Here is a 27,490-nt window from a genome sequence, read left to right as displayed (position 1 = left end):
TTCTGGACCATACTGTAAGCTTTAATAGTTAATAAACATAAATAATAATCAAAACTTCTGTTGGTAGATTTCGAAAAAATTGTAGTTAAATTTACCAAGCCGAAAAATATAAGCAAAATGCAAAGTGAAATTTTTTTCCGTGCAGCGGCATGCACAATGCATTTGCATTTGATAGCCACGCCCACATTTTTGGGCGGCGAGTGGCGAAAAAAATGTGCAGTCACGTACGACGTCGGCAGAGGCCGTGGCAGAGGCAGCAGCAGCGGCAGCGGCAGAGACGCCATTTTGCGCTGCTACTGTCACTTTACATGCCACAACACACAATTGACAGCGCGGATATTTATGTAAATAATTTTTCATGTTGCTGGTCGGCAGCAGCCAGCGACAACAAAAGTATGCACTTCTGTTGACGTGACCCGCGAGTACGCGAAAAAAAGGAATACAAATTTTCACCCAGAAAATAAACAAAAATAGGCGAAATGGCGAATGGACGCCCACACAAAAGGGGTTAAAGGTTGGCGCCCATTCATCTATTTCTCACCCCGGCAGCGTCTGCATAAAGAGCCCATTGTCGCGGTCCAGCCCACAAAATGGCTAAAGTGCAAAAAGTATTGTGTGCTATGAAAGGATTGAACAAAACCGATTTCCAGATGGGCTTAAAAAGTATTTCCAATATGCAAAAGTTACGCATTTTTTCGCACCACAAATGAGTTTCAATTATTTCATAAAAATCGGTTCATTCCAAAAAAATTAATTAAAATCATAAAAACAAAGTGATAAAAAAATAATATGAAATTGCACACTTTTTCAAACATATAAAATATGTTTCTGTATTAATATTGCCTATGACATGTGTTTTCAATGCTAAAAAACATAATATTTGCCACTAAAGTAAATCCAGAAAATTAGACTTTTAAATTGTTTTTAATAAAAACTTGTTTAAAACAGAAGTATACTTGTTTTTTTTTATTATTTACATTTTGTATCCATTCAATTATAAATCTGATGAATAAAATTAAAGTTGGTCTTAATTCTATTTACCGTTCAAGTTGTGTATTATACCTAATTATTTTTTTAATCAAAGAAAGATAGGTAAGCTATCAAAAGAGTATACAAATTTATTACAATCATTTGGCATTTACATTTTAAATTTGCTCACACCCTTCATTGCGATTTAAGACTATCGATTAAGGGTCAGCCCTGTTCCATAATACGTCCCTAATTATAACACATTGCAAATGCAATTAATTGGCGCGACAATTAGAAGTAACGAGCAGAAGAAATCATTATGGATGTTCATAAATGATAATGCAATCGAATTATTGCAAAGGGGTAATGGGAAGTGGTTAGTTTCGAATTGCTTTCGAAAATTTGGTCCGCAAATGGGCCAGACCAAAAAGGATTTGACATTCTAACCAGGAAATATGCTTAAAACGTGGCCAGCGATTTGAAATCGTTCACTGAAACACACATACGACATAAAGGCAGGAATTCGCTCACACATTACGCAGCACAATATATCGTGGCACAGTTGACTGGACTAATTTGTCGGAAATGACGTTTTCGGTTTTAGCCAGCGGATGTCGAGGTTATGTATGCGAATTTTCGGTGCACATTTTGGCAATTTTCTGGGGGGTTTTTGGGAGTGTGGGTGATGGTTTAGGTTTGGGTTTATGTTGAGTGACAGGAAACCGGCAAAGGCACGAATAAATTTCAAGTCCTTGCGCGACACTTTTCCATAATGACGCCTGCTAATTTAATTAATTTCCACCTGGCCCGTTGGCGAAAAGTTTAGTCCTGCTGCAAAAACCACCCCGAAAACCCCATCGCCCATCAGCAATACACGTAATTGAAACATTCCTTGACCAGCGAAATAATAGAGGAGTCGCCCCAAAAAAGGAAAAAGTTACTTCTGCCGCAATTATTTGGCACGTCTCTACTAATTAATTACGCCTTTTTGGTTCCACGTTCTTGGGTGGTTCAGTGGTTCATTGGTTCAGTTGTTCCGAGTTTAAAATGTCCACGTTTAATTAAATATAACCCGGGTGCGGCGGCTCTATAATTAATTTCGGCACTGCAATTTTGTTTAAAGCAAAGAATGCGGCCCAGCTAAAAAAAAATGTATGTGCCATGGAAAGCTGAAAACCGAACCGAATTAGACCAGGACATCTGCACGGATGGATACTGCCTTTACCAATTTGCACCCTACACAAACCAAAAATGTTTGATACAATTCAGTCCTACATTTTGCATACAAACATCGTTAAAAATTTTTTTTTAATATTAAAGGATTAAAGGATATTATAAAGGTATTAATATTACTTTTCGATCATTTACCTTAAGTGGTATTAAGTAATTTTTATGCCATAAAGTAAATATGTACAAATTTATTTAATAAAGTAAAGTTTTATTCATTAAACTGAAATTGATTTTTTTTGTGGGTATACAATATATATTTGTTTACTCTTCTTTGATTCTAAAAACCACGAACAAAAATATATGTTTAATGTTTCCTCATCGAATTTTTTTTCTCTAAGTTTATAGCTTTTATCAATTTGGTGTTATTCTGCAATAAATAACAATGCTGTTCCATCATTTTGTTAAGAACATCAATGTATCCCTAGAATCTGACTATTTATAAAGCTTAATGAATCTTCAAACTAAAAGCATTGAAAAGCATGAATTATGCTTAAATAAAGATAATTGTTGACTTATTGCTGAAATTCACTAATATTTTCGAATTATTGTTAAACAGATAAAAATGAATAATGGTAATGCTTTGACCTTAGGAATATGAATTCGGGTCAATGTGTCTGTGGAATTATTTTTACACATATAGTCTTTTTTCGTGTCTTTAATTGGACTACTTTGTTGTTTTATAAATCATCGTTTTTTTTTTGTCAGTGCGGATTCGAAATCAGAATCAGAGCCTGAGTCGGTGGCCAGGGCATTAAAGTGTCAATATCCATTAGGCAGTCCTGATTGTTTAAGCTGCTTTACGCCAACTTCTTTTCTGGCTTGCCTTCTTTCTCCTTCTCCGTCCGGGCCCAAGTTTCTTGACACGCTCTCTCTCTTTCTTTCCACGGCTCTTTTGTCTCCGGAGTCTTTTATTGCCTGCAAAGCCGGAGCACAATGACTCCTTCTCCGCTATTTGTTCTGGCTGCTGTTGGGCTCATTGTTTCAAATAAGAAATGACGCGAATTGGCTAGAGCGAAATGGTTAGAAATGCAAATTAGCGAAAGATAAGAGAGGGCGGTCGGTGGGCGTGGTCGAGGGAAATGGCCATGGCAAAAACCCGAATGCCCTATGGCTATAAGTTGGGCTAATATAAGGGGGTGTGTGCTTCAGAAAGGGCTATGAACTTATTATACTGTGAAGCCAAGGGAAAAATATGTTTGACACATTTAAGAAAAAGATCTAAAAAGGGCAAGTTAAATAAATGTATAATCAATATTATATTAACAACCAATTGAATAACTTAAAATGGCCTTATTAAAACTATTCTTTCAAAAGTTTTAACACATTGATTTAAGTTTTCAACAATATTAATTAATTTAAACGAAACTGTTTAATTTATATACAAATAGCTAAAATTTTACCCTTAGCCTTGTATTTTCTTATCCTATATCCCTAGGTACTTCATCTCATACCCTTCCCAATCCATTTACTCCAATTTAGAAAGTAAAAAAAGTGTAAAATTACCGCTCGCTAATCTTTGTCATCTGCTGCCTTGCCTGATTTTACAGATTTCTCGTTCAGGTAATTGCGAAAAAAGGTCAAGCCGGCAGAAGGGAAACAAAGGAAAGTAGAGAGTGCTAAGGAAAATGAGACAGCTTTGGGGACTTGAGCTTAATTGGTAATTACACAAAGTCGCGGTATGTTCTACACCTACATACATACAATTATTTGTGACCGTGCATAGGTTTTGGGTTCATGGACCCTATCCTCGCGTTTTTGGCTTCAATCAGTCAAGCGGCAAGCCATTTGCTGATTTATATTTAAGCGAAAACTTTTAACTCTAACCAAAATCCCCTGGGATAACCCACGGTCTCCTATTATTCTTGCTTTTGCATGGGTTGAGTGGCGTGGAGGGAGCCACAACCCCTGAAAGCTAAGCATTGGCTGCGTGGGCTGTCGAAACTTGTGGTTCCTTTCAATTAACCTTTCATCTGTTTAACATGTATTATAAAATTAGACGCGGTCGCCTGTGGTCCACAGCAGCAGCAGCAGCAGCAGCAGTGGGTTAAGGTGGCGGGTTAAGGGTGGCGGTGCCGCTGGTGGGTTGGCTTCGCCTAATGTATGCGCAACCACAGCCCCAAGACATGACAACACTATTAAACATTATTCGTGGCCATTGGCAAGGGTGGCCAGACGGAGGCCCTAATTATCGCCGGGCCAACGCGACGTATACGTAATCAAAGGGGAAAAGCTAAAGCTAATGAAGGGGAAAACCAAAAAATTTCTTGAATGAAAGGTTTGTTTTAAATTCGTGGGCAAATAAATAAAATATAAAGTTTAACAAAAATTTATTCAAGAAAATTCATAGTCAATACTTTACAACATTTTCAAAGGCCTGCAAATTTTGTTTTTACTACAAAATTTAAAAGGTTTACTTATTCAAGCAATCGTGTAGAATGTAGAATGAAAACATTTATTTTTTGGTGCACAAACAATGTCTGTAAATTAATATTTTCAGATCATATTGCAGATAGGTTTTTTATTAATTTTTAAGTTTCTGTCATTTCCGTTGGTATGAACAACAAATTTTTCAATAACAAGAATAATTTATTAATACAACGAAACTATCAAAATAAAATTTATGCAGTTTAAAATAAGGGCCTAAGATTATATTTTAAGACTCTTCCGTAAAAAAATTAAACAACAAAGTATTTGGGTTATTTTATTTAGACTTAAATTAATACTAGTACTTTAATACTGTCTGTATTTTATTTTTAAGACACATTAAATAAAAATAAACTTTCAGTTTTTTTGGGTGTTAATCCTCATCAAGAATGTATATACTTTATAGGGTCGAAAACGCTTCCTTGTACCTGTTACATACTTTTCAACGAATACAATATACCCTTTTATTCTACGAGAACAAGTATTAAAATGAGAGCAAAGTTCTTGAACTTTAGCTAGAAATTGTGTGTGTAATAAAAACACTATCTACCAATACATGTCCAGAATTTTAGAAGTGAGTTGATTATATGTTCGCAATAATTGAAATTACTTTAGTTCACATTTGACGTCAAAACACAGCACGCGTTCAAGCACAGAAGTCGGATGTTAAAAAATCAATGAAAAACCCGATGCGATATAAAAAATTTAAAAAAAGAACACGAAGCTCCGACGAATAAACTTTCAAAACCAAGGAATAAGATGTATAAGATAAGATGTATAAGAAATAAATCATGATAAACCGATCCTGGCGATGAATACACATGGGATGCTGACTCAGTCACGCTTTAATGGAATCGAAAGTTTTAACCGAACCCTAAATGATTTCAAGGACGGTTTTGGAAACATACGTGGAAACTTTTTCAATGGTCTGGAGTAATTATACCTGATGATTGAGGCACAGTTGTGCTAAAGTAGGCACCATTGTTCCTTAGTCAGCTGGTGTAGTTTCTCCAAACTAATGCAAAATCCGCTTACGTTACCGAATCCGTTCTTGTAATCATTTAAAGAGCGGTTAAAATTATCGATTTCATTAAGGGGTGTTTGGATGAGCATTCCAGTTTTTTGTTTTTTTCGCGATCGTAACTCCAGGTATACAAAGAGAAAAAACTAAATAAAAAATAACTAAATCTAAGCATATTTTGCATAATTACAGTTGCCATAATGGAGCATTTTAGAAGGGACTTCTATGCAAAAGGAAACTAATGGACTCTGTCTTCACTAAAAAGTTAATAAGACATTCTACATCCTACACGATTGCTTGAATAAGTAAACCTTTTAAATAAAGACATACTTATGTATATATATACACGGATTCATTTTGGTTTTCTATTTTTTAGTTTAAATTATTTAATAACACGCTTCAACCTTCCCTTTCTGACACAGTAATAAATGAGTAAAGTTTATACTACACTTACTAACATTCTAATATTCAAATTCCACCCCAAAAATAACAAATTATTTGAATAATAAAGAAAAAAAGAAGAAACGCTACTCTGCTAGCCAATTGCAAAAAAAATGTGCCTTAATTCTTTGTGTATAGTGCAAATTATCAAATAACTCTAAATATTTACTTTATTTTTAAACCTAATTGTAATTACATTATTTTGTTCCAAAATAACTATATAAACTTTATTTTGAGCTTTTCGTTTTAATAAATTAGCAATATCAGCTTTCCAATGGTTATACAAAAAAAAAACATTTTTTTAACCACGAGGAATTAAAAAAAAAATAAAATATACTTTTCATCTACACCCAAAAATTACTGAAAGTTTAATTTTTATAAGTGTGTCTTAAAAATAAACTACAGACAGTACTAAAGCGCAATTAAATTTTTTAATTTTCTTCAAAATGTATGTCTTGCTTTGATTGTGTATTTGAACATCACGTATTATACATGTAATATCTACATATTTTGTAAACAACATTTCAATTGTAATTTTCATTGCCCATTTGGTGTTTTAATATTAATATGATAGCGTTGCAAGCGAATTACTTAATATGAGTTCATAAAAGTTAACTTAAATTGTAAGAAAGCTACTTTAAAAGAAACGAAAAAATTTGACTGTTTAAAAAGTAAAGACTAAGAAGTAAAGTAAATTATCTGCGATGTAAGTTATTAGTTCGATGACGATTGTCATTAATCGAAAGTACCGAACTACAATAAACATATGATTGGCCAGGCCGTTGCGACTGTCTGGCAACGCCAATTGAAACACGTCACCTGCTCCGCGAAAAATGTAATTTTTTGTTTACGTTTAAATTCTGTGTTTTTCGTGTGTTATTTGTGAACAAAATGAAGTTTGCCGACGTGCTGCGTCGCTTAGACGCCTATCCGCGCACCTTGGACGATTTCAGCGTGCGCACAGTGGGCGGCGCTGCAGGTGGGTGCAGGTGTAAAACAAATTATCGCGATAAGAAACCAAACAACCGGCTTTTCCCTGATTTTCAGTTACAATCATCAGCACAAGCATTATCAGTCTGCTGATCTTCCTGGAATTCCTAAACTACATGCGGCCCAACCTCAATGAGGAACTTTTTGTGGACACGACGAGGGGTCAAAAATTGCGAATCAATCTGGATGTGACCATGCACAATTTAGCCTGCAACTACATCTCTCTGGATGCGATGGACTCGTCGGGAGACACCCACTTAAGGGTCGACCACGACGTCTTCAAGCATCGGCTGGATCTCAAGGGGGAGCCCCTCAAGGAGACGCCCATTAAGGAGATTGTGGCCGTCTCCCCGCCCAACAAGAACGTCACCTGCGGCAGTTGCTACGGAGCGGAGCACAATGGCACCCAGTAAGCGGAGGATTTGGTCTTAATCCCACTACTCTTAAATAGTCAAAATAACTTAAACTTTCTCAGTAGGGCTTTCAGTAGTTAAACTTTAAACTTTATCTATTACGCAGTCTATCACACCCATTAGAATCCAGCAATATACACTAATATATTAAGCATGCATAAAATACTGACTAGTACGTAATATTCACACATACAGGGAGAACTAGTTTGATTATTTGTAAATTTTAAACATATTTTTCAAACTTAAACCATCTTACAACTCAAATTCCTTTATTAATAATAAAAGATTCGATTAAGTTTAAATTTATAAGCTAGTTTTGAATTTGGATTGTTATAAATGCCTATTAAGACTTAAGGCTCAAACTATTCAAATTAAACTTGTTTTCACTAGAAATCTTTACTTAATTTTGCCCATAATTCGAGCTTATAACATGCATTATAAGCTTTTTGAATTAGCTTAATCACTGATTCAAAGATCAAGTGATTAGAAGTAAATTTCAGCTCACCTCATAAAGCAAATAATAGTTTTTTTTAATTATCTGAAGGAACATGACCTAGAATACTTATGTCTGAGTTACTAACTAAACCTGACAGTTGTTTTCAAATTTTTCGAATCTCAAGCTAGCATAGTGAGATACCAAGACAACTAATTTTATGGAAGAAAATTAATATTATGCATGGCAGTATTAGACTCTAGATCTGGTTCACTGGTTCACCAATATCCTTTCCTTACAGCTGCTGCAACACATGCGAGGAGGTGCTCGATGCCTACCGATTGCGGAAGTGGAACGTCCAAGTGGACAAAATAGAGCAGTGCAAGGGCAAGTACAAGCGCACCGACGAGGACGCCTTCAAGGAGGGCTGTCGCATCCAGGGCCACCTGGAAGTGAACCGCATGGCCGGCAGCTTCCACTTTGCGCCCGGCAAGAGCTTCTCCATCCGCCAGTTTCACATCCACGACTTCCAGTTCAGCAATGTGAAGCTGTCGCACACAATCAATCACCTGTCCTTTGGCGAGAAGATTGAGTTTGCCAAGACGCATCCTCTGGATGGACTGCGAGTGGACGTGACGGGTGAGTAGCAAACAAAGCCCAACTCGTATCTCTTTAACATCTCTATTGCAATAACTTAACGTAATTTAAACAAAATTGGAGTGGGTCTTAAGGTTTGGTTTTTAGTAACTCTAGTCAAATGCCAGCGGGATCAGCAGCGAATCCCGGTGCCGATGGCCATGAAAGTCCCGAAGGTTCCGCCGCCCTGGACCATGGTCTTGCCCACATTGTTGATCAGCTCCCGACCACGTAGTCCGTATCTGGGGGGAGATTCGATATGCTTCATTAGTTAGTCAATAGCCGGTGTAATTACATAATTCCCGGTCTCTACTTGCGTCACTCCGCTGGCGGAGTGCTAAATAGACCGTCCTAGTGCAAAGTCCAACCCACCTGAGTGCCGAGAATCCCCCGAACACCGCTCCGCTGGCCATTCCCACACAGAATCCGATGATGAAGCCCGTCTTCATCTTATCAAAGCATGTGGGTCCCTGTTGGGAAAATGAGCTCGTGGGCAGTGGCATGCCGCAAAGTGCTTGGTTCCTCCCGTTCTCCTGTTTTACAAGTGGGTCCTGCCAGGTAGCACGCTTCGCTGCTCCAAATCACGTCTGAATGTGCCGGTTAGTGCTCAAAGGTCCGTTTATTTCAGGAAATAGATTTATTTCGGTTCAGTTCGTCAGGCAGTTCGTGAATGTGAGAATGATGTAGTGTGCGTGAGCTGTCAAATGCGGCAAAAGGTTGCCATGTTGTTTTTCTGTCGGTGGTACTACGCATACAGGATAGAGGGCGCTAGCAAAGAGCGGTTAGTGTAAAAATTGAGCTGCTTAAACATTTTCTGATGTAGAGGAACTGAACTTTTTAAAACCTTTTTCTATGGATTTTCAATCAATTTAAAATGTATTAATATATTTCCGCAAACACAAAATATAACAATTTTTATTTAGTTTTCTTGAAGAAAAATCACCCTAAATTGCATTTAAAAAAGTTTCAATATGTAAACTTATCTAATATACGCGGCAAATAAGTAAGGCTTAAAAACGTATTTACAAATAAGAAACAAAAAAATGTGTTATTTCTAATTCTTAGGCTTTTTATACTAAATCCTTGTTAAAGGGCAAATATATAATATATAATATTTGAAAGTAAAAGTAATATTTGATCTTTATTCTTTGCAGAGACTAAAAGTGAAATGTTTAACTATTATCTAAAAATTGTACCTACGTTATATATGCGAGGCAGCGAGCCCATATACACGAATCAGTTCTCGGTGACGCGATACCGCAAGGACCTTTCGGATCGCGAGCGAGGAATGCCGGGCATATTCTTCAGCTACGAACTCTCACCGCTGATGGTGAAATATGCGGAGAAGCACAAGTCAGTAAAACGGAGGGCTTATATTTAATTACGATTTTTATTGGATTTATTTTGTACCCTCAGCTCCTTTGGCCACTTCGCCACGAATTGCTGTTCCATCATCGGAGGCGTCTTCACGGTGGCCGGCATTCTGGCCGTGCTACTGAACAACTCCTGGGAGGCCATTCAGCGCAAAGCTGGAGGTGGGCAAGCTCAGCTAACAACAATTTAAATCTCTTGTGCAGCTTCATTGCAGCTATACTACGCCTATCTCATTTAACATTCGACAAATCTCCAAATAAAAGTGCTTAATTTTATAGAAAATGATAGATTACTCCTGCTTTAAGTTGTTCGCTGACCCACGGATAGGAATCCCGAGGTATTTGAAAAGTATTTGGCATTGGCTTCTGTCTGCGAACGCTCCGCCGCCTGGGGATTCACAATCTCCAGGCCCTGCAGTGGCGTAAAGGCCACACTGGATGCTGTTCCGGAGATTTGCCGCTTGACTGTGGTGTTTCCGCCGTACACTTGCTGCTTTTGCAGGTTCTTGTGCAGCGTCTTACTGATACGCACCTTGGTCTTCTCATCCACCTGGGGCAAACGGATGCGCCCGGTGCCTGTCTTACCGATTGTTCCACGGGAGTAACCCAAGTCTCCTTGGTAGGCATCTTCCTCGATCTAAAAACGAAGCGGAATAATTACGAATAAGATGGTAAACAATTCTATGTGTAAATTGCCACTTACATCTCCGAAGTTCATGCGGTTCGCCTGCTTGCGGAACTCTGTGAGCGCATATCGCTCCTTCATCTTGCGCACGCGTTTGCCGCCTCGCTTTTTCTTGCTACCCTCAATGGGTTTTGGCAACGGCTTGATAAATTTCACTGGCGGCGGCTCCTGCAACTTGTCCAGCTTCTTCTCCACATCCTCCTTGAATCGCAGGCCGATCTCCCCGTGGACACTCTCATGGCAGGCATCCACGCGAGCAGCTAACACTGATTTGGCGGCCACCAAACGAGCTGCCTTGCGACGCAAATCTGGTGCTGTATCCTGGACAATCTGTGAATAGTAAACGTAGCCAGTGTGTGGCAACATCTGAGTCTGCGAGAAGCCCGAAAGGGTTTTCTTCTGTGAACCCAAGACCTGAACATTACAGGCGGGCATTTTGGAAAGCTTTGAAAGACCGCCGGCGATGCCTAAGAGTTTCGCAGCTGTAGAAGCTCCAACAATCATGGAAAGATTGGGAGCTATGAAAGTCATGCGGCTTTCTACATATTCGTATATCTTGGACTTGAAGTTGTTAAGCTCGATGGCCATCTCGCAGGCCTCGTCGATCTTGGCCTTTTCTGCAGGCGTTAACATGGTGCTACGAAGGAATAAGATTTATTTAAAGATTTTATGGATTTAAGGTTTTAAGGGATAAGAACTTACCCTTGCGTGGTTGATGCCGTGACGGATACAATCATAATGGTGGCCTGTGTAAGGATAGCCTGCAGCTTCTCGTTGTTTTTCACCTGTTCCAAGTCATTGCCCAGCTCTTTGACCGCCAGCAAGTACTCTATTTCACCAACGATCAAGGAGTCCAGCTCTGGGAATCTTTTCTGGTACTTCTCCTTGGTAAACTTGTGCACAATAGAGATCTCGTTGTCGATGTCCACGGCAATGGCATTTGCATCCACAATGAGGCAGTACTCTGGATCGGATTCCACGGATCCCAGCATCTCGGCTGCGGTCCTCTGACGACTTGCGTAGTGCTCGATCTGCTGTAGGGTATTCCTCAGGCGCTCCGAGTCGCGCAGCTTGCACAACTCCCGCACCGACTGCACGGTAACATCCACGTCCATCAGATTGGGAGCCGGCTTGGCCAACTTCTCCGCCAGCAACTGTGGAAGGGAAATCTTTAGATGGCGAAATATCACCTAATTTTGGTGACCTACGCTTTCATCCTCGGCACTGGCCATCTCCGCATCCTCCTCCTCCAGCTCATTGTCGTTGTCTTCCTCGAGATCGGCTAAAAGTTCGTCTGCCAGCGACATTATTAGTTATTTTCAAGTTTATTTACTAGAACTGGTTCAACTTTTTTTTTATTTTCATGCGTGCTGAGATTAGTATGACCTTAACTTGACCGCTTAAATATACCAGAAGATGTACACAAAAAGTACTAAAAACGTAGGAAAATTACGGCTATGTTCACAATAATAGAGGCTCAGGATTGAAAATAACCTCAAAATCGAAGTAAAAAAAATTTTAATGAATGTTAAACTATGTTAAATAAATATAATTAAACCTTGTTTTGTATAGCTTTATAACGATTGTACTTAACCGGTCTGCCGCTTAAAAACGTAGTCGTAAAAACAGTTGAAGAAACCTTAAGAGAAGAAAAAGATAACTTGTAAGGCAATTTTGCCGCCAATTAAATGGACAACAACGTCAAACTATAGTCAATTTTGACATTGGTAAACGGAAAGATTTTCCACAGATAATCATCCTTATAATAATAACGAATTGTTTTCGTCTCAATGCAGCACATATTCTTCGTATAAAAGAAAAAGGCGCTGTTACTGAATGTGGTCGCTGTTTCAGAAACACCGCCTGCATGCACTGGCTTTTAGCATACCTTAAAAACATTTTTTTAGTTCAACAACACTAGTGGTACTCTTCTGATGAACACCGCTGTGCCTTGGAAAATTACCTGTTCTCCATGGGCAGTCTGGCAACACAGCTTCGCTCATCTGTCTGGTGCTCCAGGATCTGGCAGCACTCCCACATTTTGGCGCTTGATCTTAGCGTCTTTATCCTAGTTTTTGCACATTTTGGCAATCATTTCGGAAGCAGAACCATGTCCAAAAAGTTGAACACAAGTGTGGGCGGAACGCCGACGAACACGTTGTTCAACTATTTCGCGAAATCGCCGGCTGTCGACAAGAAAAAATTGACACCTAGCGTAAAAACAGAAACAGACACCACAGAAAAGGAGAATGTCAAGAATCAGCAGCCAAATGTGGAGCAACCAAAACCAAAGGATTCCAAGCCGGCGGCCAAGAGGAAGTTGCCCATTTCCGGCGGCTCCGACGATGAAGCGGCCGGAAACGGCCAACGCAAGCGGAAGCGCATCGTTCAGCCGGAAGCGGACAGCGAACCGGAAATGGAGGAGACCAAGTCGGAGGACGACTTCTCCGACTGCGCGTCGGAATACGAACCAGATGCCCATGAAGCCAGCGACGACAGCGTCAGCAGTGGAGAGGACGAGGTGGAGTCAAGCGAGAACGACATGTCCGCGGATAGTCCTACGCCCAAGAAATCCCGCAAGAAGTCTAAGGACGTTAATAACAACAACAATGAGCCCTCAAGCAAGAAGGTCAAGTTGGAGACCTCCACCCAGCTGGCCGAGGGTTCCACTTTCCAGGAGAAACTAAAGCATCTGCAGAGCAATGCCAAAAAGGACGCGTCCTATGATGATATAGTGACCACCACCTCGACTCTGGACGAGCCTGTGGTGTGGCCGCACCAGAAGCTGGAGTTCCTGCAGCCCGACAAGATCAAGGACAAGGCGGGACGGCGACCAGATCATCCGGAATACGACAAGAGCACCCTGCACGTGCCGGATAAGTTTCTCAATGGCTTGTCGCCAGGAGTTCGCCAGTGGTGGGTCCTTAAATCGACCAGCTACGATTGCGTTTTGTTCTTTAAGGTGGGCAAGTTCTACGAACTGTATCACATGGATGCGGACGTGGGCGTCAATGAGCTGGGCTTTACTTACATGCGCGGCGAGTTTGCTCACTCGGGATTCCCGGAGATATCCTTCGACAAAATGTCCACCATCCTCGTGGACAGGGGCTATAAGGTGAGTTTAATGGAAGAAGGTTCTTTTGCGCCGTAAATCTCATGTCCTACTATCCTACAGGTGGCTCGCGTGGAGCAAACGGAAACACCCGACATGATGACCGAGCGTTGCAAGCAGATCAAGGCCACCAAGTTCGATAAAGTGGTGGCCCGTGAGATCTGCCAGATCACAAATCGAGGCACCCAGGTCTTCGGCTCACAGTGCAAGATCGGACCGAATCACCAGCCCAACTATATGCTGGCGTTGGTCGAGCAGGACGAGGGCACTTGGAGTCGGTTTGGCGTGTGTTTCATAGACACCTCCATTGGCGATTTCCATGTGGGCGAATTTGAGGACGACAAGAACTGCTCCCGACTGCTCACCCTGCTTTCACATCATATGCCCGTGCTGGTAAATTGTTTGTAATGTGTTCATTACTTGGTGAACTACTAATCTCTTTACGTCACCTAGCTCATAAACGAGAAATCCGCTTTGAGCCAGCGTTCCCAGCAAATTGTGCGCACTGTACTGGGTGGAATCCTTAAGGAGCAGACGCCCAGTAATGGATCGCAGGCTTGCAATGCGGAAAAGACGCTAAAACTGCTGGCGGAACGCTACTATGCAGGAAATGGTGCCGATGACAACTGGCCATTGGTATTGCGCACCATGCAGTCGGACTCGGATCATTTGGGACTCACACCCAGCGATGATTACAAGCTTGCACTAAAAGCGCTTGGCCAGTGCATCTTCTTCATCCACAAATGCAAGCTGGAGCCCAAGGTGCTGCCCATGGCACGATATCAACTTTATGTGCCACCCGATCAGCTAGCGGAAGCGAAACCGTCGGCGGTCTCCACTTTAAGACGTTCCCACATGGTACTGGATGCCACTACCCTGTCGAATCTGAGGATTATTGGCGAGGATCACACTTTGCTCTCCTCGTTGGATCACTGTTGCACCAAGTTTGGAAAGCGACTGCTGCACCACTGGCTGTGTGCTCCGAGCTGCGATGTGGCCGTCATCAAGGAGCGACAGGAAGCCATTGGTGAACTGATCCGAATGCCCAGCGAACTGCAGGAAATGCGTGCTTTGCTAGCACCCATGCCTGATTTCGAGCGAAATTTGGCACAGATTCATCTGTTTGGCAACAAGCAAATTAAGCTGATGGACCATCCAGATTCGCGGGCCATTCTCTTCGAGGAGAAGATATACAACAAGCAGAAGCTACTCGGATTCATGGCCGTTCTTAAGGGATTTAACGCCCTTACCAAACTGCCTCTGATGTTGCTTCAGTGTGAATCAGCTTTGCTGAAGAGGATTACCCAATTGCCAGAATCTGGAGGATCATTTCCTGATCTTACCAAGGTGCTGAAATACTTTGACACTGCTTTCGATCATGATGCAGCGGCCAAAACGGGTGTCATTGCTCCTCAGCCAGGAATGGATGCAGAGTATGATGCGGCAATGGAATCCATAAACGAGATCGAGAAACGCCTCAAGACCTATCTGGTGGAGCAGGAGCGACACTTTGGTTGCCGCGTTACCTACTTTGGGAGCGACAAGAAGCGTTACCAGTTGGACGTTCCTGAAAGTCATGCTGGCAAGGCCAATAAGTCCTATTCCCTGGAGGGACAAACCAAGGGCAAGAAGCCCTCACGTCGCTACACCACCGCTGAGACCCGAGCTCTGCTTAAGGATATGCAGCAGGCAGAAGACACAAGGAACATGGTGCTTAAGGATTTGGCGCGTCGCCTCTTCGAAAAGTTCTCCAATCACTATGACCAGTGGAAGCAATGCATCGACTGTGTGGCCAACCTGGATGTCCTGGGCTCCCTGGCGGAGTATGCGACTCACCAGATGGTCATCTGTGTGCCAGAGCTGGTCTCTGGAGTGGATCAGCCATTCATCGAGCTGGAAGAGGGCTACCATCCATGTGTCAACGCCTCCACCTACATCCCCAACGGCCTGGAACTGGGCACCAAGTCAGAGGCTCCGCTATCCCTGCTCACAGGTCCCAATATGGGCGGCAAGAGCACGCTGATGAGGGAACTGGGACTGCTGGTGATCATGGCGCAAATTGTTAGTATAGTTTGATTACTGTTCAATATTCGATTAATACTTGAATCCTTTTGTAGGGTGCTCACATTCCCGCTGCTAGCTGCCGCCTCTCATTGGTGGACAGAATCTTCACGCGTCTGGGTGCCCAAGATGATATTCTTGCCGGGCACAGTACCTTCCTCGTGGAGCTGAACGAAACCTCGCTCATTCTCAAGCACGCCACATGCCATTCTCTTGTGCTGCTCGACGAACTGGGCAGGGGAACGGCCACCTACGATGGCACAGCGATTGCCGCCTCTGTGGTCAACTTCCTGGCCAATCTCAAGTGTCGCACCTTGTTCTCCACGCACTACCACAATCTGATTGACTTCTTCCACAACGACAAGAGGATTACCCTGGGTCACATGGCTTGCATGGTGGAGAATGAGGACAACGAGGATCCCACGCAAGAAACGGTTACGTTCCTATATAAATACACAGCGGGTGCTTGTCCGAAATCGTATGGTTTCAATGCTGCCAAACTAGCTGGAATGCCGCAAGCAATTATCAAGCGGGCCTACGAGGTGGGTGTTTAATGTCTTTCATGCTGAAAAGTAGCTCAATGAATTGTGTTTTATTTGCAGCTTTCGAAGAAAGTCGAGGCCATTGCTCTGCAGCGCAAGATTACGGCGAAGATCGTAGCCGCCACCGCAGGCAAAGAAGATTCCAAGAAGGAGAAATTAAATGCACTAAAAGATTTACTCAGGCAGCTAAAAATGTGCCATGTTTAAGGTTATGATTTCCGTTTTTGAGGCTTTTCAGATAATTGTGGGGACGAGCAAACTCCAAATGTATGTAGTTTAGTTCGTCATAAGGCAGCTCTTCTGTCCCTTAAGGTATACGTTGCTTTGTAAGCATGTTTCATTTGAAAATGTTTGATTTTTTTGTATTTATCATAAGTTCTTTGAATTGTTAAACGTGCCATTCCCAATAAACACAACTCCAAGTGAAGCTTAAAAAAATACTTTCAATTGTTTGCCATAAGTTGCCACTGTTTAATTCTTGTTTATTATAATTATTATTTTTTGTATCACAGTAAAAATTATAATTTAAACAAGTTCACAATCAAAATACACACACAGATGATATTATTCGATACTTATAAATTAAATGTTACACAATAAATACAAATATTGCTAAAAATTGTAAAACACACATATGCGCTGTTCGAATTGAAATAATACGCCCTATGATATCTTGTGAAAAATAGGAATGCAGATTGTATTTGTATTAGATCAGATATATATATTAGCTTGTGCGAATCGGTTTTAGAGTAAGTTAGTTAGTCAACAGGCTGGGAAACCTTTTCAAGTAGCTCTATACAGCTAACATTTCAACCAAAAGCCAGGCTAGATAAGATATAAAACTGAAAATCGAATTGTGAAATGAAAATGTGCTCTAATAACAGGCAACATATTTCAGGATGATCCATCAGCTGCTGATTGCTTACAAAAAACACTTACAAAAGAACTAAGCTATTTTGCTGACGCCTCTTCTCATTGCAGTTAAGCCATATAATGTCAAACTACTGTAACTTGCTTGCCTCTCTCTATCGTGTTATGGTCTATTTTGGACTTGCTTTTTGTTTAAACAACTATATAAATTATCGAACTATGTATACATATCATTTGTATATCCATAAATAACTAGGCTAGGTTTCTAGGTTTAGGTTCTCTTATGCATCTGGTATTGTATATGTTACAACGATCAGCACGGGGATCTTTAGTCTATGGGGTAGTGTTTGAACGCTCCTCACCTCGTGCCTTCTCGGTTTGATTTGATTCCCCCGGACGTCGCCAGCTCCGAGCTTTCGTTTGCTTACTTACTAGCTACAAAAAACATTTACGTAAAACTCCGGCAAAAACGAAGCGAATCTTTACACATGGATAGCGAAGGATGGGTCGTTTGTTTTGAGAACATTCTAGTTGCGAACAGCAATCATGGAATAAAATTAAAGTTACTAAGTAAAAATTCGTTAGCCTTGGGGGCTAAAAATAATTATTACAGATAATAGAGGAAGAACTAAAACTAATATTACAGGTTTTGATAATAAATATTTGGCCATTACTCTTTGCTCTTCTCTCTACGTATTTTAAGTTTTAAAACTAGTTTTTGGAAAGGGATAAAGACTGCCTATTGCACCTATTTTTTTTTCTCGAAGCAAAATAAACCCATCCTATGGATAGTGATAGTGATAGTGAAATTAGAGATGGCGATGGTGATACCTACAAAACAACGTTTCAGAAGCGAATGACTCACTAAAATGCCTGATGCTGACTTCTGCTCAACGCAACGATCTGGATCGCCTCGAGCACCTGGACTCAGTCGTCGCTGGAGTCGCTGATGATGTCCTTGCGCGCCTTAAAGTTTCGCCAGGATCTCGTGGTGCAGACTCCGGGTCCCCGCCACCAGTCGTTGAGGTCCGTGTACCAGCGTGGCTTCCTCAGCTGCTCCTCGTTGTGCAGGGTGGCACACACGCGACACCAGTAGTACGTGTTGATAAACTCCCCGGTGCCCTTCCACTTGAAGTACGAGTTGTACAGCTCGTCGTCGCGGTCCAGGATGCGCAGATACTCGGCCAACTCCTTGGGCGAGGCGAACTCGTCCACGTGGATGTAGGATCGTCGCGGCGCACTCACCTCGTAGTCCTCCGGACGGGCACCCATCACAATGGGCAGCACCCTGCGGTTCAGTGCGTTCACAAAGAACTTCTCCGTGATGTAGTCCTTGCAGTTGGAGTTCTCGAACGCCAGGTAGAACTTGTAATCGTTGTCGAGGATCTCGAAACACTTGTCGGCCGTGCTCCGTGAACACTTGAAGTTGCCGCATGCCCCGTAGATGTCAACCTGATGGGAACAGTTGTTGCAGATTATTTAATTGAGTTTATACAAATTACCATTATATTAATTTTATCAATTAAAATGCAAATAATATTTTCCCTTTGACTTAGACCCATTAGTTATTTTAAATATGAAAATATTACAAAATTGTGCTAAGTTTTCTTTTGACTATTTTCGGATTTAAATAGCTTAAAATTTAGTTTACATTTAAACCATATTTAAATTAAATAAAATGCATTTAAATCAAGTATGAGCTATTTTAAATGTAATATTTTCCACATTAATTTAAATTTTTAATATTAAATTATGTTACTCAATATGCATCGATTTAATATTATGATTTCATATTCACTCTAATATTAAATATACAATATTAAACTTAATAGTCAGATATTTATTTTTACTTTTCCATTTTTTTTAAATAAATTACGTAGTAAATTATGTTTGTATATATATCACTTTAAGTAAATATGATTGATCATTTTGTGTATAGATTCACATTCCTTTTTTACATGGTTTAGTCAAGTAAAAACTAAATCAATTTAGTTGAAATCATTTAACAATTTGGATAGATTAAAATATTTAATATCTCATAAATTTAAAAAAAATATTCATTTTTACCCTATCTGTCCTGCTACTAACAAATGTGACTAGAATTATATTATATGACGGATAATCCTTACCTCGATGTGCTTTTGCAGTTCATGGGCGTACTGCAGCCGGCCATTCCTCGCCCCACAGTTGGACACAAACCAAGCCACCTTCTTGGTTTTGTTGACGGAGTAGTTTATGTCCTGCTCCTGCTGCTGCACTTTTGTGTCGAAGTACTGCCATTTTTCATAGGGCGCAACAATAGTACTGTCCCTCCTGGAAAAAAGTTTGTCTTTAAACATCTCTATCAAAGATTTATATTATATATAAAACAAGAAAGGAAGGAAGGAGCCCGTGCAGCGATTGCAAAAATTAAACATCTTTAAAACGTATAAATTTCAAATTATATGAGTACCCATTAAAACCCATTGAAGCTATGATGATTTTCCCCTCAATTATTGGATCGTTTCTATGGCAGCTGTATGATACCGTTTTCCGATTTAAACAAAACTTAAATCGTACTACACATTTTTCAAAAATTACAAAAAAAAATTTTAAATTAGAGAAGTTACAATTTTTTTTCATTAATTTTTTATAATATTTCGATATGTTCCAATGGGAGCTATATTGTCGTTCGATTTTGATTATATTTAACCGTAATTCCAACATTATAAACCATCGTTAAATATTGAAAAACTATACCTGTACTACCTGCAATAGAAACACAACTTTTATAAAAGTTGCATGCAGATAGATTTAAAACTAAGAGACTAGTTTGCGTAGAAACGGACGGACAGACGGACGGACATGTCTAGATCGAATCTCTTAGTGATGCTAATCAAGAACATATATACTTTATGTCTCCTGATGTCTACTGCACTGCGTTGATTGAAATTATAAAACCCTCTGCATGGGTATAGAAACTAATCTTCAATCATGAAGCTCCGATAACCTTTACACTTATGATTTAAATTTTGTGAAATCAAGCTTCTAAGTAATCATTATTTTTCATAATAATCATCATTAGCATGATCCTTTTTGATCTACAACATATAACATAATGACAATTAAATCCACCTTTTTCAATTGGAAAACACACTGGTGGTTGTCACCAATATTTAAATAGCAAAATTGTTAAAAGATTATGTCACACCAACAAACTTGAGTGCATTAAAATGGTGACCCACCTGTAGGTGGCTGTCCAGTTGATGGCATCGGGCACCTTGACATTCTGCGTGTGGTACGGGCACTCCAGATAGTAGAGCATGGTGACCTGCTTGGAGTTGCTGGGCCGCCGAATGCCCGTGGGGATGTAGTGATCCTTGTAGAGGACCATGTCGGCCGAGCTGGCCAGATCGCGATTGGCAGTCAGTTCGCAGGTGTCCACGGGACACTTTGCTTTTAGGAAGACTTCGCGGCCCTTCTTGACGTTCCACGGACCGAGGCCGTTGTAGAGTAGGATGGTCTTCAGTTTGCCGCTGGCCTTGATCTCTTCGTAGTTGTGCGGCACGTACATCAGCTGGTTGACGATCCGATCGGAGAAGGGATCCTGATGGGGCAGCAACCGAGGAGCATGTCGCTTCCTGGCCTTGCGGTTGCTGTATGTCCTGGCCGGCTTGGGATAGTACTCGCCGTTCTTGAAGAACCAGGCTTTTTCCGCCGGCGGCTCTTGCAGCCTATCCGCCTCGGTCTCCTCCTCCTCCAGAAGCGCCTTCTCCGGCTCCTCGACGAAATTGCCAGCCACGTCAGGAAGCAGAGTGGCTGCGACTGGCGCCGGTGTCGAACTGGTGGCCAGTGGATGCTCCTCGTCCATGGACTGCAGTTGATGCAGATGCTGGGTGTGCTGCTGCTGAGTGGTTATTTGTGCCGAACGGGGAGCCCGCGTCTTCCATATCTCGTGCTCTCTGTGGGATTTTTAAAGACAATGTGTTAGAATCTTATCTTTTATTAAATAATATACAATTTAAATAGAATAATAATGACAAATCTCTAGCTATAAGCTGCTGCCTTTCTGTCGCTTAGACTGGTTGAAATCTAACTTAAGACTAATCTATCCATTTTCTACAATTTATTCAAGTTCCAATATCAGTTTAATTATTATGATTTACAATTAATATACTTATTATATTAAATTATTATTTATGAAATTATTGATTATTTTATGTATTAATTATCTTAACTAGGAGTTTTAGAAACTGTTTCTGTACACAAAAAATTACCTTTAATATCAAATCTTTGCGGATTTTTTGCAACCTGAGCTTATTATTTTAACCTTATGTATGTAAGCAAATGCAATACTTTTTTATACAACAAATTTGTCATCTATTGGGACTCTAATTAACTGACTTAAATTAAGTACTACTTCGGTAACGTATGAATATATTTTCCAAAAGCGGAATAGTCTTCTCTCTTCTCCACCTCTTCAGAACCCAAAGATCAATATTTGTTCGGAACTATTTATTTATACCGACACGTTATCTTACTCACTTGATACTGAAACCGAATATGAGGAGGAGGGCGCAGATCAGTGTGAAGTAGAAGTACTTCTTGAGGGATATTTTCGGACGCCGCATGTTGACCACTCCACTCCTCAGCGATGGGGCTCTAGACTACGGGTTTTGGGGGGCCAACGAACCGACTACGTCTTCTTCAGCTGGCGTTTGTCATTTTTGTGCTGTGCGAGATATATAAACAGATGTGATAGTTAATTATAAATCCAAATAATCGACTCTCTTTCGTACTCCATCTCTGCCAAGGCCCCAAAATTTATCACTAATTACCCGTGTTAACTCTTTCGGGCTGAATTGAATCTGAATTTCGGTTCCGAGTTCTACTCCATTCGTGTTGATCGCTTGGACTCTCTGCGAGAACTGCGGTCGAATTTCAAAATGTTTCGTTTCAGCTATTTAGGGGCGGTACGTTACTGACTGCTGGGCTAATCTAATATTTATATGATGTAAAACGTTCTCTACATGTTTTAATAATAAATGTTTTGCTTTTGGATACAATGAATTTGTTTATTTTCATAAACTTAAATTTTGTAAGAATGGTAAAATTTTAATAGTTTAACTATTTTATTAAAAGTTACAAAATGATTTTATTTCTGTTTCCAGACCCAAATATATAAAGTGATTTACACAAAGATTCCGAATCACTTCCGTTCCATTGAAACTTTTTTTCCTATCAATTATTCGGGGATGACGTTAAAATTTCAAATGACTGATAAGAAAATCACAATTTTGTAATAAATAATTATACCTTCAACTTATTTTAGCAATTACTCACTTATATTAAAAATATGTTTTTCTTTAATTGAGTTTAAAAAAATTGGTTTTTAAACAAGAACACAAGACTTTCTTTCAGATGCTCCCATTTCCTAAACGTCAAACAATTTTTGTTTGAAAAAAGAATCTCAGAAGATAATACAAACCAATTTCTAGTGAGTTGGCTTCGCTTTGCACTTAGATATGACCGATATAATGATGATCGACATAATTTTTTAGGTTTCTCCCATTAGTCATGCTTGAACGAAAGAATCGGATGGCATTTGTTCCGATTCGAGCGGCAGGGCATGAAATGATTGGTTCAAGTCTGTCAAAATATATATATTACCAACATGTGGGAGAGGCAAGAGTCTCTTACGTTCAGTCAATGAAAATATTGGAACTCGGACAATTCATATTTGCCCAGACCAAATATTGAGGCAGATGTTTGTCTCGCCTCAAGAGCTGTTCCACATCGACCAGCGCGGCGTATACGTAATAAAACGAACAAGGGGGCCAGAGAACCAAGTGAAGTGGTTGAGGAAGCGGCGGTTGGGCCATTCCTCCTTCTTCAGGCAAAAGCTGACTACTATCAACGGCTTTTATGGACCTGCTCCGGAGGCAACGTAATTACAGGAGACGGCGAAGGCGTGTGCAGCTTCATTTGGGGCACATTCCTGGCTAATCCCCCAAAGCCCTCACCAAGTGTCCATCCATCTATCACATGTCATTTATGGCACTATTCCATGCGTCTCTGTGTGGGAGTGCAACTGTGTGAATCATTCCGCCGGCGGTTGCACCATCACTTAGGGTCTGAGGTCTGGGGTTCCGCACTACTTTGGTAGCCATGCAAATAAGGTGGTGTGGTGCGGGTTTTGGTTGGGGCCTGCACCGCACTCAAGTTGCCCGCTCCAATTCGCAACTGTTCTACACTCGCAAAAACATCTACACAGGCTTCAGAAATGTTTACCTACTTCTAAAAACTTACATTTTTTTAACAAATCATTGTAAATAATAACTTTCATAAATACTTTTGCTAATAATTCTAGTTTCTATAGAGTTTTTCAATAATAATTCAAATTAAAATATGGCACGAGTATATCTTTACAAAACTTAAGGTTTAAGGTTTTGTTTTTTTGAATTAGTATAAATTTGTATAAATTTAGTTAATTCAACTTAAAATAAGGATAAAAATAAATTTTGAACAAAAAGAAAAAATGTTTTCCAATAATATTGTTAAATCATATTTTTTTAGAAATGAAATCCAAAATCTTTACCTCAGTGTAGCCTGCAGGCCACGTTGTTCTTCATTGGGGTCTTCACTATCGTATTTTTGACGTTTTTGACAAGCAAACAGCAGGAGAGGGGAGAATGCATTAAGGAGTGGGGATAACCAGAGCGAATCCCTCGGCTTGCATGAAAAATGTAGTTAGAGTCATTCATTCATGTTGCAAAAGTAGGACTTCGATGGAAAGAATATAGGGATGGGAATGGCAACGGGACGGGTAAGTAGCGTGAGCAAACAAAACCACATGCAAAGACATCAATGGTCCGATGGGGTTGGAAAATTCCTTGCTAAAGCACTCCCTATTATCCTTTACAGAAGTCCAAGTAGAACATGTTACGAGCTTATTAATTCACCATTCAATTCACTCTGTTGATTACAACACGGTTCTAAGATCTATGACAGAGCTACAACATTGAATTGAATTTACTTTCCGTACCGCGTGTTCCTCCAATAAATTGTCCCGCAAAACTAACAATTTTTCCCGGTTATCCCCATGTTTAATACATATACCATGCTAATTAGTAGAATCAAGCATTCAGTACGTTAAGTTTGCTTATCAGTTGGATTCCCTGTACATATACTAACATATTTACAAATATATTGGACATGATTCAACATTGCACATTCCATAGCCCGTGCTGATAGCGATTACAATTCCCAAGAAATCACTATATATGTTTAAATTTCGGTTTAATTGTTAAGATTTCGTTTTTTTTAAAACTTTGTACGAAAATAATAAGCTTTTTTTTTAAATAAAAAAGGCTTATACATAGAAAAAAGCCCAAAATTAATTATTATCAAAAGTGAGCCGAGGGTAAAATTAAGAACACCTTAAAAACTAAAATCAAGAAAATTGTAAATTAAGATATACATTTTTTTGATAGATGGGTTTTAATATGTATATGTTTATTTTTTATTATTTACACAAATTCTAAATTTTTTTTGCAAGAAGTAAGTCAACAAGTATCAAATCCTCTGGACGCTTCAAAGGTTATTTATCAAAAGTAAACAAGGGAGCCCCTTATCCGCAGGGCAAGCTGTTTTTGAAACAGAAATATTATAACTATAAGACAGTTCTTCAATCTTTAAATTAACTCGTGTTTTCTTCCTCAGTTTAGAAAAATAAATAAATAAAATAAAAAACAATTAAATAAACAAATTAAATTCTTTTAAGTATTGTTGGTGCTATTTTATTTTTCATAAATAAATTGATAAATTAAATAAATATATGCGTTTAAGCTGTCCCAGACCTAACACTTTACTAATAAAGGTCCCGATGTTTATAACCTCAAATAACCCAATCCCTCGAAAAGCTACACAATTTTCTATTGTATCCACCGTAAATGCTTTCCCTGCATTTTCCATGACGCACCGGTTTTTCGTCGCTTTCGCTTCCTTAATTTATGTGTTTATATTTAGTTAGGTGCCTGTGGCCTCTTGTCAAGGCACTTGATCTACGCCTTTAGTATGTCAATATGCCTATATATGTACAATATAGGGACTCAAACACTCAGAGGGAAAACTTGTGGGGGTGTTGGGTGTAGAGGTTGTCTCACTTGCATGCATTGTTTTTCTTGAATATCCCACACGGACTTTTGCTGAGGAAAATGTCAGTTCTTTGTTGTCCTCACGCTGCCGCACTTGACTTTTTGAGCTACAAGTTTATACTCTTTCTAGGATGATATTCAAACCTTTACTAGATAGCTGAAATGTCTTTTTACTGTTGATATGTGTACTATATGTATATAAAATCTATATAGCGGAAAATCTTTTTATACACTTTTTTTTTGATGTAGTCAGCAAAACGCTTTTTATAGTTACTTGTTAAATGTTTTGCCTTTCAAAAATATCAAACTTTTATAAGCTCAATGTCAATTAAGTCCTTCCAAAGAGGTCCGCAAATAATATTGCCTATTTTTAAGAAAAGTCTAGTCAATCGGGTTTGGTACGTTTCAAAGGGTATCCCATATTTCGATTCCCGAAACTATTTTGTTCGTTATATTCAGGGTTCGGTTCCCACTTGAAGGACTTGCCTAAATAGAACTGTTGGTTGTTTCTTTGCAACTTGTTAGTTAGTTGTTCATTTGTGGCCCGTCTAATAATAAAGTGTTTATATTTTTACCCCATATATGTATGAGTGAGTTTCTCATTTCTAGTACACCCCCACCCTCCCCCCCTTTCCCTTCTACGTTCCCATCCCCTTTTACGCACGCACTGTCTGTCCCGTTACCAATATACCGTTATGTCTGTCTTTTTCACTCACGTGTTCATACATGTCTATGATTTTCTTTTTTGTCTTAATCAATACATTTTGAGTCCCGTTTGTCAAAAGTTTAAGTGTGCTTTTAGACCTCTACTCGACTGGTCACTAAACATTTACAAGCGCACTTACACAATTGAGGCGCCGTTGTTGTTGTTGTTGTTTTTTGTTTGTTATCCTTAGATCCTTAGACTTTTCTTCTCTTTTTGCTTGATATGCTAGTGTGTGCACTTTTCGCAGTCTTTGTCATATTTAAACACTAAGTTGAAACTTGGCTTAGTTTCTGGTTATTATTTGTATTTTTTCGAAGTAATTTAAATTATTTTCCGCACACACACATACAAAGTCGAAGAGAGGTATAAAAGTAACTGATGTCCTTAGCCTATTCACGTAACTTTTGCAACTGCGCCCAAATGAGAAATGGAAATGTAAATGTGTTCTTTTTACCAGACAGCTGGGCACCCAAAGGAGTGAGAGAGAAAGACAGAGAGAGCCTGGGAGAGAACCCAAAACGGAAAAAGAGAATTTAAAAATTTAATATAAAACTAGATTAAATTACATATTTAAGCAAAATAATTTGTGTTTTTTGATGTACTTTTATTGTAAGCAATTTAATAGGCATACTTTTTAAAATTATTATGGACCCTCTTTTCCGGCATTTATGCGCAAGTGTAAGAGAGGAAGAGAGCGGCAAGAACGAGAGAAATGGCAAACAAACAAAAGTCACAGCTGTCTTATCACAGGGCGGTTTTTTGCCACCCCCTTTTCACCGATAGGGGAGACAGCAGTTTGTTGTGGTTCATGTCTCCACTAAGTGTGCTATAAAAACTATATGCCTTGAATTAGGTTTCAATTAATTCCTATTTAAATTCTTAAAATTAAGATTTATATTTTTATAGCCTGAACATAACTATATCAATTTTTATATGTAAACCAGAAAGTTTTCATTTTATACCATTACAATTTAATTACAGTATTAAACTTTCAATTAAAAGTTTGAAACTAAGCTAAGTACAAATTTTCAACTAAAAAAAGTCGACCAGCCCGTTTGCACAAGTCCGTTTGCACACAAATTAGTCTCTCAGTTTCCCAAAATCGCATATTTTAATGTTTTATTTAAATTTATCGAAACATAAAGTCCGGTACAACAAAACTAATGTATTGAAGCATTGGCTATTTACTTATGAATTTGAATTCATAAAAAGAATTTTAAAACTTCGTTATTGTTCATTGTTCAAAAGTCATGGTCGCTTTAAAAAAGGAATGGTTAGTTTATTGAATTTTGTTTTATTTTACAATCCATTAAAAAAGATGATTTATTCCTTAGATCCCTAAATTCTGTAATCAAATGGATTGTTTTCTTAATACATTTCTGAAAGTTTCTCCCTATATTCCGAAAAGTTGTTTTAATTACACATACATATAATTTACGTTTCCATTTA

At 39.4% G+C, this 27,490-nt stretch overlaps 5 protein-coding genes across 13 annotated transcripts; 2 read left to right on the top strand and 3 right to left on the bottom strand.

The window, feature by feature from the left end:
• Window positions 1-6,849: 6,849 nt before the first annotated feature.
• Window positions 6,850-10,213, top strand: LOC128259763 (endoplasmic reticulum-Golgi intermediate compartment protein 3). Its single transcript, XM_052992317.1, is given in 6 exon segments — window positions 6,850-7,064; window positions 7,133-7,484; window positions 8,223-8,560; window positions 9,712-9,910; window positions 9,974-10,082; window positions 10,084-10,213. Coding segments are annotated over 6 exon segments (1,113 nt in total). The 5' UTR covers window positions 6,850-6,976; the 3' UTR covers window positions 10,111-10,213.
• On the bottom strand, window positions 8,587-9,218 carry LOC128259764 (reactive oxygen species modulator 1). Its single transcript, XM_052992318.1, has 2 exons — window positions 8,930-9,218; window positions 8,587-8,799 (listed from the first exon to the last, which is right to left on the bottom strand). Exons 1-2 carry the CDS (start codon window positions 9,058-9,060, stop codon window positions 8,691-8,693), a joined length of 240 nt encoding a protein of 79 aa, XP_052848278.1. The 5' UTR covers window positions 9,061-9,218; the 3' UTR covers window positions 8,587-8,690.
• On the bottom strand, window positions 9,929-12,017 carry LOC128259762 (U4/U6 small nuclear ribonucleoprotein Prp31). Its single transcript, XM_052992316.1, has 4 exons — window positions 11,824-12,017; window positions 11,318-11,769; window positions 10,634-11,252; window positions 9,929-10,567 (listed from the first exon to the last, which is right to left on the bottom strand). The coding sequence occupies exons 1-4, from the start codon at window positions 11,920-11,922 to the stop codon at window positions 10,232-10,234; spliced, it is 1,506 nt and encodes a 501-aa protein (XP_052848276.1). The 5' UTR covers window positions 11,923-12,017; the 3' UTR covers window positions 9,929-10,231.
• A 593-nt stretch (window positions 12,018-12,610) lies between these two features.
• LOC128259696 (probable DNA mismatch repair protein Msh6) lies at window positions 12,611-16,669 on the top strand. Its single transcript, XM_052992231.1, has 5 exons — window positions 12,611-13,730; window positions 13,791-14,120; window positions 14,181-15,788; window positions 15,845-16,330; window positions 16,391-16,669. The coding sequence occupies exons 1-5, from the start codon at window positions 12,726-12,728 to the stop codon at window positions 16,535-16,537; spliced, it is 3,576 nt and encodes a 1,191-aa protein (XP_052848191.1). The 5' UTR covers window positions 12,611-12,725; the 3' UTR covers window positions 16,538-16,669.
• Window positions 16,670-16,777: 108 nt separating this feature from the next.
• On the bottom strand, window positions 16,778-26,450 carry LOC128259697 (glycoprotein 3-alpha-L-fucosyltransferase A). Of its 9 annotated transcripts, none has more exons than XR_008268078.1 (6): window positions 26,181-26,450; window positions 21,725-21,911; window positions 20,425-21,141; window positions 19,330-19,513; window positions 18,066-18,652; window positions 16,778-17,635 (listed from the first exon to the last, which is right to left on the bottom strand). XR_008268078.1 is itself a non-coding variant. In XM_052992233.1 (6 exons), exons 3-6 carry the CDS (start codon window positions 21,808-21,810, stop codon window positions 18,128-18,130), a joined length of 1,512 nt encoding a protein of 503 aa, XP_052848193.1. In that variant the 5' UTR covers window positions 21,811-21,911; window positions 23,778-23,911; window positions 24,142-24,226; the 3' UTR covers window positions 16,778-18,127. The 9 variants fall into 9 exon arrangements, 8 of the variants coding, with proteins under 8 accessions (XP_052848193.1, XP_052848198.1, XP_052848196.1 ...); XM_052992233.1 differs by lacking the exon at window positions 26,181-26,450 and adding exons at window positions 23,778-23,911; window positions 24,142-24,226 and having other exon boundaries at window positions 16,778-18,652; XM_052992238.1 differs by having other exon boundaries at window positions 16,778-18,652; window positions 26,183-26,450.
• Between the last annotated feature and the right edge of the window lie 1,040 nt (window positions 26,451-27,490).

Source organism: Drosophila gunungcola, assembly GCF_025200985.1.
Source record: "Drosophila gunungcola strain Sukarami chromosome 3L unlocalized genomic scaffold, Dgunungcola_SK_2 000009F, whole genome shotgun sequence".
Taxonomy (NCBI): Eukaryota; Metazoa; Arthropoda; class Insecta; order Diptera; family Drosophilidae; genus Drosophila; species Drosophila gunungcola.
This window is presented reverse-complemented; position numbering and strand designations above follow the sequence as displayed.